Source organism: Petaurus breviceps, unplaced genomic scaffold (assembly GCF_028583685.1).
Source record: "Petaurus breviceps papuanus isolate PSGF00001 unplaced genomic scaffold, PetGlider_PUasm1.0 188, whole genome shotgun sequence".
Taxonomy (NCBI): Eukaryota; Metazoa; Chordata; class Mammalia; order Diprotodontia; family Petauridae; genus Petaurus; species Petaurus breviceps.
The window spans coordinates 37,039,424-37,051,261 of NW_027185804.1; the positions used below are offsets into that span (position 1 = coordinate 37,039,424).

General features: G+C 40.9%; 1 protein-coding gene across 5 annotated transcripts in view; it reads right to left on the reverse strand.

Moving 5' to 3' along the window:
• CKAP5 (cytoskeleton associated protein 5) overlaps positions 1 to 11,838 on the reverse strand; it is a 90,121-nt gene that overhangs the window by 10,629 nt on the left and 67,654 nt on the right. For all 5 annotated transcript variants that reach the window (XM_069091547.1, XM_069091543.1, XM_069091546.1 and 2 more), the window contains 6 exons: positions 7,225 to 7,313; positions 4,703 to 4,828; positions 3,716 to 3,865; positions 1,555 to 1,758; positions 1,240 to 1,375; positions 151 to 344 (listed from right to left, as the gene is read on the reverse strand). In XM_069091547.1, the coding sequence (XP_068947648.1) occupies positions 151 to 344; positions 1,240 to 1,375; positions 1,555 to 1,758; positions 3,716 to 3,865; positions 4,703 to 4,828; positions 7,225 to 7,313 (899 nt within the window). The remainder of the gene's footprint in view (positions 1 to 150; positions 345 to 1,239; positions 1,376 to 1,554; positions 1,759 to 3,715; positions 3,866 to 4,702; positions 4,829 to 7,224; positions 7,314 to 11,838) is intronic.

Genomic DNA, 11,838 nt, shown 5'->3' on the forward strand with positions numbered 1-11,838 from the left:
ACCAGCCTTGGAGTCAGGAGGACCTGGGTTCAAGTTTGGCCTCAGACACTTAACACACAAAAAAACAAGCCGTGTGACCTTGGGCAAATCGCTTAACCCCAATTGCCCTCCAAAAAGCAAAAAAAAAAAAAAAAAAAAAAGGTCACTCACATTTCCAATGAGTTTGAACACCTGATCCCCGTGCACGTTGTAGACGGTCACAATGGTGTTCAAGGCAGCATTTCGAACAGTGTTATCTCGATCGCCAATGTGGATAGCCATCTCCTTTAAGGCTTTTCCTGGGGTTGGCTGGCAAACATTCATGCCATAGGATTCAACCAGACAGCCTAGCTCTTCCAGGCATTCTAAGGAAACCAAAGAGAAAACCCAACAAATCATCCAGAAAAGCTGGACTAACACAGATACGACTGAGAGACACTCGGTACAGTGACCTAGCTTTGCTCCCTCGGGACACATTGAAATCCCAAACTACTTTGGCCCTGCCAGCCTCTCCTCTATAGAACATCTCTGAAACACATGGGCTGTGGGGCAACTGAGCTCTCGGCACTTGGTTATGCCACCAGGTCATTTACTGAGTAGTTCCTGTATCTCCTGACATCATGGGTCCATGAGGACACAACTCATCCACAATGTTCTAGCCTAAGTTAAAGGTGTGTGACTTTGCCATGTGTAACCTTAATTAGGATCAACTACACAGGATATTCCTCTGTAACCTGCTTTTCATTTGTCTTTTTTTTTTTTTTAAGCAATCGAGGTTAAGTAACTTGCTCAAGGTTACACGGCCAGTTATTATTTTTGTGTGGGTGCTGAGTATCTGAGGCCGGAACCGATCCCAGGTCTTCTGACGCTGGGACCAGTGCTCTTACTCACTGAGCCACCTGGCCGCCCCTAAGCAATTGGGGTTAAGTAACTTGCTCAGGGTTACACGGCCAGTTATTTTGTGTGGGTGTTAAGTATCTGAGGCCCAGGTCTCCCGACTCTGGGGCTGGCACTCTTACTCACTGCACCACTTGGCCACTCCAAAGAATTTCACTATTCAAGTCTTCTTTGTTTTTTTGGAGGGCAATTGGGGTTAAGTAACTTGCCCAAGGTCACATGGCTATTTTTTTCATTTGTCTTTTTTCTTCAGTGCCCAATACACAGCAGGTACATTTATTCAGCAGTTGTTGAATAAATGCTGGTTGCTTGATCAATCAGGGAACTCGAACTCTTGCCCCCAAACTAAGTTATATGCTATACCTGCTCGCTGCTTGGAATTCTTGGACTTGGTTCCTTCCATGATAAAAGGGAACATTTTGCTGGCTGGGTAGACAAGGCACATCCGGTTTAGGATGGCACGAACATCTTTGCGAATAACATCTTTTGGCTCCCCAACCTGATCAGAAAGAAAAATCCAGTAAAGCAAAATATTTTTGATGTCTTTTTCTCTCTCTATATTCTGTTCTTAAAGAAAGAAGGGAGTGTCACTGTGTAATCCACCTAAGAGGAGAGGAGAGACAAGAATAATCCTACTGGAAAGCAGCTCCCTTTCTCAGAGGAGGAATGCCAGCCTACCTTAAGGATGAGGTAGGGGATGAAGGACGATGCCTCGTTCTCAGTCAGGTGATACTCCTCATCGCTCAGCAGAGTAAAGAGTAATTTCAGGTATTCCAGAGCTTTCATGAGGACACTTGTATTGGTATCAAAGAACCTCAGGGTGAGCCACTTCAGGATGAGATCCAGGCAGCTAATGACACCTTCCTTCTCACTCTCCAAGTGCTTTAAGACAAAAAAAGGGGCAACTGCAATTGTATAAAAGATACATTTCCGCTGAACAAAAATACCTACTTCATCGTACCATAGCTAAATACTGCAAACTATGGGCACCCGATTTTAGGTCTTTTCCTCCCCAGTTTATAACAACAAATCCTCGAGTAAGCAAAATTAATAAACTCTATTAAAAGACCATGGTTTTCAGGAAAACAGAATCAAACAAATTAATAGACAAGAATGCCTTTTCGCCCTACATTCTCCAAGCCCCCCTAAGATTCTGCTGTTCTCACTAGGAAGCCTCAGAAGTAGGACTCAAACCCAGGGACGCCCTAACCCCACCGTGAGGACAGATCCCTGGCTCTTCATGCGTCTCTTCCTCCACATATCATTGTAATGCTCCATTCCTCTGAAAAGGCCCTACCCCTGTTTCAGTGTGAGACCGTGGGTTCTCAGAGGCTATGCCAGCAGAGTGCCAGGCCTTGAAAACTTCACCAGCCAGAGAGGATTTTGGGTATGATCCAATTTGTTCTCCAAAGACCAATGCATACATACAATACATACAGGGAGACTCATCCTCGCTTCGATTGTACTTAGTGACTGTTGTTTTTACTATAGAAACACATGAAACAAAGCTCTAAAATGATCTATATTTTGCCCCCTTGTATTTCTAGAGTGATGGAGGCAAAAAGCACAAGGCCCAAGGTGCTAAAAGTCACTTTTTAGATTGTATGTGAACATTAACAACTTAGCTGATGGTCCCTTAGAAGTGAGATCCTTGTCCAGGGACCGTGTCATGAAGCATCTTGAATGCCAAGTGGCGAGAGCTGTTTAGACTTGGAAGAAGAAACCCAATGGAGGTCCTTTAACAGAGGAGTGACATGATGAAAAGAGTGTTTTGGGAAAGTGGACTACAACCTACATAGGGCGATTCCCACTGACACAAGTGATAGTGCAGAAAGAATCTATAAATTATTGCTAAGGATTATGAAAGTCTTGGGCAAAAATCTCAAGACCTTAGGGGTACAGGTAGCATTTCCATCACTGCTGTCCTCAGAAGGCACAGAATTCACACAAGAAAAACAGTTATGCAAGTGAACAGCTGATAAAAATAGTATTTGAGAAAGAGTTCTGAATTTGTAGACTAAGCCTTAAATTAAAACAGAATGAAAAGCTGCTGGCCTTTGGATGGAGCACATCCAATGATGACAGGAATAAATATATCTGTATAAGTCACAGAGAAGTCAAATGAATTTGCCAGGGTCACCAAGCCAATAAGTGTCAGAAGAGGGACTTAAACTCAGTTCTTTTGCAATCAGAAGCCAGATTGCTACCTAATATATTAACAATGCTTCTTTTAAAAATGCTTATGAACTGAACAAATGTGAAGTCTTAGATTCAAACCATCAACTTTACAAGTGAATATGGGTGAAACATGTCCAGAAAGCATGGGAGGGTTTATACAAGCCAGAGGAGATCGGGATATTGATTCAAAGAAGCACATGGGACCTCCAGGTCTCAACAAGACTTTTGTGAGAAGAGACCTGGCACAGGAATACAGCTCTGGATGGGTAGACTTTATTAAAAAAAAAAAAAAAGGGCAAAACACAGGTGGAGAAGAGAGATGGAATAGAAAGTTATATTGATAGAGTACTGAGGTGAGAAAAGCCAGAAACAAGAGTATGGAAGCATCATAGAGAACATGTGGCTGAAGATGAATGGAGGCACAGATAGAAGCAGTACGTTGATGACACCATCACCAGAGCTATGGGAAGCTATAGGATTTGAAAATGGACGGCAATTCTGGGACTGGACAGGTTTTCTTATTTCATGTTGCTGTTTCAATGTTCATTTTTCACGGTACAGCTGATCACATATAAGACCCAAATCTCAGCTGGGAATAACAACTTCCTTCCTCCCTCTCCACCAAACAAGCACAGGTATTTACAGGCTACTCCAAACTTACATCAACCATAACAGCCAGGGCTTTGTTGTGATGCTGAAAGTCTGAGTGAAACATCTCGTCTTGTAACCATCGGGCCACGCAGCTGGACATCTGCAACTTTAACTGCTCAATATACTCATCCCGGGGAGTGGTGAAATTCCATTTCAGCACCTGCAAGGGGTCACAGATAAGCACCTGGGGAATGCCTGAGCTGATGAACCCAATGTCTGTGCAGTGTGTTTACAGAAAAAAGCTCTGTTTGTGTTATAGCAGCCTGGGTGGTCAGAGCCCCAGATATCACAGTTCAACAGGCTCCATGTTTACAGGATGAACTTACAGTAAAAGAAGGAAAAAAGCATGGTATGTGTTTACCTCTATTTAGCCTAAGCTGTCTTGTCCTAAGTCTGAGCCTAAGCTCCTTCCTTCATGGCTCAGGGCAAGTGTCACCCCTCTCCCTCATGAAGTCTTCCCCAATCCAATGTTCTTAAGGGTTTTCTTGGTCCTCAAAATAACCTTGAATGTAATCATCTGAGCACATATCCTGAGCCCCCAGGAGAATGTCACATCAAGGGCAGCACCAGTCTGGCTTTTGTCTCTTTATCCCCAGTACCTAGGTCTTTCACATACTAGGGATTCATGAAATGTTTGTTGAATGAACTTGGCAAAACCTACGGATGCAGATGTAGGGAAGGATCCTAGTCAAGCCTCAATTACTGATATTCAGACAAAGCTGGACTAGCCACATATGTAATCTAAAAGTTAAGCCTGATAATCATAGGAGTTCAAAAGGGACTGATGATGAAATAAAGCAATCTCTACCAACAAGGAATCTTCCCTAAAGAGGCTCAATGAAGAGTTCTCTGATGAACAGAAGATACATGGTAGAGCTTAGGAATCATGGCTTTTGTAAAGAGCTTTACATTAGCTCCTGTAACACAGCTAAGATTTAGTTTTGAGACAAGGCACCACATGATACAGCAGTGACTCTGGACTATACTCGGGGTTTACCTTTAACGCCTTTTCATCTTTCATCCTTTGCTCCTTTCCGTTTGGTACAACAATGAAAATAGGACCAGACTTATCATCCTCTTCCTTTAAGCTAGTTTTACTTGGCATCTTCTTTCCTTGTACACCCTGGAAATATGATGGGGAGAAGGATGAGCAAAGGAAAACGTGGAGGGGCAAGTGATCAGCAGCACAGCCAAACAAAGCTCTCCTCAGGAAGGAATGGACTGGCCCACAAAGTGCAGATTCGGCCATATTGATCCACAGTGGCCATCAGCTCTTTGTTCCACATCAAAGAGAAATGAGTGACTACAGAATCTCACAGGCAACATCCCACATCCTCTGTGTGTGTTCTGCTGACAACAAAACGCCACTCCCCCACAGCTGACCAAGTGACCCCATGAGAACCAGCCCTGTTCCTGGGTACCTGTGTGTCTGTCTGTTTCTTGCTCAGGCTGGTATTGCAGTCAGAAAAACTGGCATTACCATTAGATAGCTGCAATAAGCCAAAAAATAGATTTGTTCAGGCAAATCAAAGTACTGAGCTACATGAAGTCCTTAACATTATTTCCAGGTATTTGTGCTAAAAGAACCCTGAAAAGAGGGTTCCATTTCATATTCCTTCAGTCAAACAGCTTTACTCTATCCTTTGGTATGGAACAATCGAATCAGAACCCTTTGTAGCTTGCTGTCACAGACTGAAGATGATGACAACCGTAAGAATAGCTAACATTTACATAGCACCTATTATGTGGCAGGCACGGGGATGAGTGCTTTACAGTTATTACTCTATTTGACCCTCACAACAACTCTGTGAGGTTGGTGCTATTATTACCTCCATTTTACAGATGAGGAAACTAGAGGTGGACAGATTACATGACATGTCTACGGTCACACAACTAGTAAGAGTTGAACTCGGGTCTTCTTGACTTTGGGCCCAGTGTCCCACACCTAGCTGCCTTTTTGATCCATTCGTATGAAGTACACTGAAAATTGATAAGTAGTTTTTTCTAGAATCCAAGTTCCAAAATGTTTGTACTGGTTAAGAGGAATATATAGAGCAGGTAATGTAAGTTCATGCACTCACTGAATTTAAATGTGCATGATCAATACAACAAGCATTACCTGATGAAAGTAGATCAAAAATTCTTAAATAGGGGTGGCTAAGTGGTACAGTGAATAGAGCACCAGCCCTTACTAGCTGGGTGACCTTGGGCAAGTCACTTAACCCCAAGTGCCCTGCCCTCCCCGGTTGGAAAAGGAAAAAAAAAAAATCCTTAAATAGCTAGGAGGGTTTTTTCCCTAGCCCAAATACTTTCTTGTCAAAACAGCTGCTACATGGCAAAAACCAGACTGAGGCCATTTGTAAGACAAAGCAAAAATATAAAGACTCCCTCCCTGCCCACAAATAAGAGATTTGGATGAGAGGGGAGGGAAGAGTAGGCAGGAACTAGAACAGAAAAGGACCTCATCCTCCCAGCTTAATTTAGGGAATTTCTCTTAGGCAGACCCACTAGATCATGAGCATGGGGAAAGGAAGAGAAGAGAGAGGGAACAAGGAGAAGAGGACTCCCAGGCCCTCGGGGTGTAATAAATCTGCTGAAAGTCAACTGTGCTCCTGTGGCTCTTTTCCCCATTAGCTGGAGGGTTCCCCTTTCTTGGGGTCTGTAATCTCCTATCACCACTGCTGAACTTACCTTTTTTCTTTCATTGTGCAGCTTATATGATGTCTCTGTTAATTTTTAACTGCATGCCAAATAAAATGTGCATTTCCATAGAGAGAGTATACAGGAAAAAGAGGATGGCACATTGAGACACGAATCTCTCAAATATAGCCTGCCTTCCAAAGGACATAATAAAATTAACGTGTAACTTCTGAAGGTAAGGGCAGTTAGGTGGCACAGGGGATAGAGTGCTGAGGACCCGAGTTCAAATCTCACCTCAAACACTTGACACTTACTATCTGTGCAACCCTGGGCAAGTCACAACCCCAAATTGCCTCACAGAAAAAGAAAAACACAGCCAAACAAAATAGTAAAAAATAAAAACGTCAACTTACGTATGTAAGAAAACCTTTCAAAGCTGTCTTGCTTGTGATCTAGGCATTTTAAAACATGTGTCAAAGACCCCCTTTACTTTCTTTCTCCCCCACTTCGAGTTGGAGCCTTTATTGCGACTCTTTTATCTTTTTTAATGGGGGAGGGAGGAAGGAAAGAGTACGAGAAAGCGAGAGGGTGGGATGACCCTGGGTTTGGAAAAAGTAGGTCTCATTCTTCCTATTGCAGAGCTTTTTAAAAGAAGTTGGATCAATAACAGCATATCCAGAAGACAGGGTGTGCCCTCAAAGGCAGCCTCTGTCAGCTTCTCCTAGGGAAGGCCTTCACAAATATGCTACCCCTAGGACGACGAGTAATGGAAATAACGGTGCTTCACGCATTTAAAAAAATCTTGCTCACTTCAACTTCTATTTACCCTGAAATCAGATGCATAAAAGTCATTCCTAATTCAGTCAAGAATTCTCTTACCTTGGCTTTTGAAGAAACTCCTCCACCTCTGGCTTTTTTGGGGTCAGGCTTGGACTCCCCAGAGCTGGCCATGGAATCTTCCACAGGTGCTTTGATGGGGAAGAAATAGAAGTTATTTCAAGCTATTTTCAAAAAAAGGCTACAAACTTATTGTTAATCATCAGCACCATCAACTAAACTTACTTTGAAACTATTTGCAATGACATGACAAATGAATTTTGAGGCACCATTCCTTCAGCTTATCTGGTCCATCCATTTCCACTCACTTTCCCTTTTACATGGTCACATTTCCACATGGTCACGATTCCAAATGCTCCGATTGCTCTGATGGCCTGAATCTGCTTTCTTCACTTCGCAATAGTTCATAAAAATGTCTTTCCCAAATTTCTTTCTATTCTTTATGCCTTTTGATTTTAATTATATTAGAGCATTCCATTATATATTATAATTTGACTGTTCCCCTACTATTGGATGTTTAGGCTACTTTTAGGTTTTTGCAATTACAAATAATGCCTCTCAAAATCTCAGCATAGAGAGGTTTTTTCCCCTTTGGGCTAAGACTCAAGGTCCATTCCCAACAACTGAATCTTTGGATCAAAGTATAAATTATTTTTGTAACTGCTGTAGCAAAATGACAATTTGCTTTCCAAATTATCATATCAATTTGTGATTGTCAGCCACAAATGTGCACAATGGTTCCCTCACAACTCTGGTAACGCTGAGCTTCATTGCTTTTTGTTGTTTTTGCCAATCTGATCAGTGTGAGGTGGAAGCCGTTTAACGTCTATCTCTGATCATTGGGAAGGTTCAATTTTTTTTTCCCAAGTGATCATAAACAATATATTTCTTCTTTTGCAAAATGTTCATATCTTTTCACCATTATTCATCAGGGAAGGCTTTATAATCTCTTAACAGTCCCCTATATATATTTTCTGTGTCACTTTTACCTGTCATAATTGCCAGAAAATTTCCCCATGTTTTCTTGTAATTTTGATCATATTACTTTTCAATGAGCAGAAATTTATTTTAGTGTTATCAGGCATCTATCTTGGCCCTTTCCCTACCAAAAATAATCTCCTCCCTATAACTGAAATAAACATATTCTTCTATTTTCTTTCTTTTTAAAAGTCCCATCAGACTGCTGGAATTCACTGAGAGATCTGGTGGGTCACATTCAAAGCTGTCATCTGAGTAGAGTATATGGTATAACTATACAACTCTAAATCTATTTTCTGCCAAATAGCAAAATTTTCCCTACTACAACTGTTAGATAACAAACTCTTTCCCTAATTTTAACTTCCCATAGAGGGGGGAAGATAGGGCAATTGGGGTTAAGTGACTTACCTAAGGTCACCCAGTTAGTGTGCCAAGTGTCTGAGGCTGGATTTGAACTCAGGTCCTCCTCACTCCAGGGCCTGTGCTCTATTCACTTCACCACCTAGCTGTCCCCTTTGCATATTCTTTATCTTCATTTTTATTATACTGAACAGTCCTCTGAAGGTCACTCAAATTATTTAAGCCTTATTTCAGTCATTACAGTTCTGCTGTCATTCTCATACAGGTCTCTCTCTAGAAAGCTTAATTACTAAGTATTTCACTTTTTTTGTAAGTGAGGTTCTTTACATTTTCCTGATCTTCACTACTACTAAAAAGTACAAATAATTTGTGGATAAATCTTATATACTACGATCTTGCTAATAATAATTTGTCTCAATTTTGTGAGAAAGGTGGATTTTCTAGATATACTATCAAATTACCTATAAAGATTCTAGATTTAGAACTGGAAAAGACCTAATTCTGACCTCTTCGATTCCAAATAATCTGATTTCTTTCTTTCTTTCTTTTTGGAGGGCAATTGGGTTCAAGTAACTTGCCCAAGGTCACATGGCTAGGTTTTTTTTTGTTAAGTGTCTGAGGCAGGATCTGAACTCAGGTCCTCCTGACTCCAGAGCCAGCACTCTACTCACTGCACCACCTAGCCACCCCTAAATAATCTTATTTCTTTTTCCTGTCATTGGACTTGTTGCACAATTTCCAACAAGATGCTAAAGAGATGTGGTCTAAGCTCACAGATTTAGAGGTGGAAAGATCAAGTCTAACACTCAAGTTTACAGTGGAAGGACCTGAACACTGGAAAAGTTTAAGTAATTGTTCATCCCAGGTCACACTGGTTATAAGCAGAACCAGGTTTCAAACTGAGAGCAGGATCCTAACTCCAAATGTAGCTCATGTTCCACTGTCTTATGCCAGTGAAAATCTATATTGTTTTGGTATTTTTAGTGAAACTGTTTTAATGCCTCTTTATTGTACATTATGCTGGCTTTAGTCTTCAGACCTTTTTCATTGTATAGAGAAAAATCCCTTTATTTCCATTCCTTTCAGTGTTTTTCAAACATGAATAAATGTTAGATTTTTAGCAAATGTTTTCTCTTCATCTGGGTTTTTTAGTTTCTTTTGTTTATGCTTTCTTTATCTACCAGGTTGTTAAGCTGTCTTTGATGGTCTACAAGTTTGATATAATGGACTCTATCTCCTTAGTCATGAACAGCCATTTTTCTTTCTTTTTTAAAAAATTTTTTCCCCTCACTCTGACCTTAAACACAAAATAAAATGAGCACTTCTATATATAAAGAAGAACAGAAAGAGGATTGCATATGAAAAACGATTTATGTATGGTTTCTAAATTTTGAAGCTATCTTGCTATGGACAAAATTTTATAATGTGAAATTTTATTTCATAATTTTCAATCCATATTCATTATAAAATATGAGCATATGACCTTTTTTAGATTTATCTTTGCCATATTTTAAGAATAACCATTATATATTTTTCTTAGGAAAAGTACTGGCCAGTACCTTTTGTTGCATTTATAAATAAGTCATTTTGTTTTTGGAAGGTCTGAAAAAATTCATCAGTGAATGTGTCTGGTGTGTGCGCATCCGTGTGTGTGTGGGTACACACATGTGCAGGGGGGCAGGATGGAGGGCACAGAATAATTTGTGATGTTTTATTCCAGCTCGACCTGTTACTATTAAGTAAATTCAGGCATTTATGTTTTTGTAAATAACTTATTCACTCTAAAAAATTATCTTCTATATGTTTAGCATCTAGTTGTGGCTAGCGTTCCCTGCTCATATTTTCACTTCCTTTTGTGTCTGCTACAATTGCACCGTTTCCCTTTGTAATTGTGTTCTCTCTTCTTTTTTGATTAAATTTGTTAGTGATTTATCAATTTTATGGCACTTTCAAAGAACCAGATCCGGGTTTTATTTATCAATTCAATTTTCTTTCATTTTCTAAAAACTTAAGAGTAAAAATGAGTTATTTTTTAAAACAACAACAAAACCCCAACCTTTTGCACTATCATTTGATTCCTCTCCAGTGTCTTTAGGTGACAGGCTCTCCTCAGCACTGGAGAGAGTCTTGGGCAAACCTGACCTCCTGGCTGAGGGGGAGGACCTCAAACATGCATGGTCCCTGCCTCGATCACCAACTAGGGAGGGGACGCCTGCCTGGCTCCTCCCTCTTAGACCCCTCTCTACACGGGTTCATCCGCCACACTGAGGGACTCTGAGCCCTGCTGCTCAGTACTCCACTAAGAATGCCTGTGATTCTGAGTCCGTGGCTGCCAAAACCCCAGCTCCCCTGTCAGTGTGCCATGCCCATCTTCGTCTGTCCTAGGCCATGCACTCACCCCCAGCGCGCCCTCTGGAACACAAGTACTCCTGGAAGTCACACTCTCTTTGTCTTTCCTTGTATGAATGTGTTCTTCCCACCAATAAAATGGCCGCTGCACATGGCTAGGGATGGCTTTATTTTCACCTACACTGTGCCAGACACATTAGTGTTTAATAAATGCTTGCTCAATGAAATACTTTCTTTTCAACACCAACACTTAGGAATAGAAATTTGCCTTGAAGAACTGTTTTGTCAGTGCCTCAAAGATTTGAAGATGTAGAAATAACTGTTGTCAGTGGCCTCTATATGACATCTTTTTTCTTTTCAAGACCAATTGCTATTTAAGAGTTTTTCAGTTTCTAGGCAGCTTCGATTAAAACCTTTACTCACTTGTTTCTAATTATGACACACTGTCTGAAAAACAAAACACATAAAAAGGCTCCTCATCAAACAAATGTGCTATTTTTCTACGACCTAGCATTTGACTAGTTTGAGGGGCATTCCACACTTACTTAAAAAAAAAAAGCACATCCTATTTCTTCTATTTAGCTAATTTCAACTTATTAAATAAGTAGCCAAGATAAGTGATTTGTTTATTGTTCATCTTTTGATTCTCATATTATCATATAAAATATGATGTTCATATCATCATATTCTGATACTGATAACCTCTAATGTCCCTTTGAGCTATAACTAGATGATACTAATCATTTCTTCAACTCAAAGGGATAGATCTGGTGACAGGGGCTCCAGGGTGGGCAGCAATGGCTGTCAGCAGGGTATGGGAGAGATGAAAAAGCAGCTTTGGTGAGGCCTTTCCATGTGGTGACTTTGTTTTAGAATTGGGCGGGGGTTGTGGCCCATTGAAAAGAAAAGGGAGGGGGGGAAGGTCGCCCGTGCGCCGATCGAGGGGAGGGGGAGGGGGACAAGGGGGGG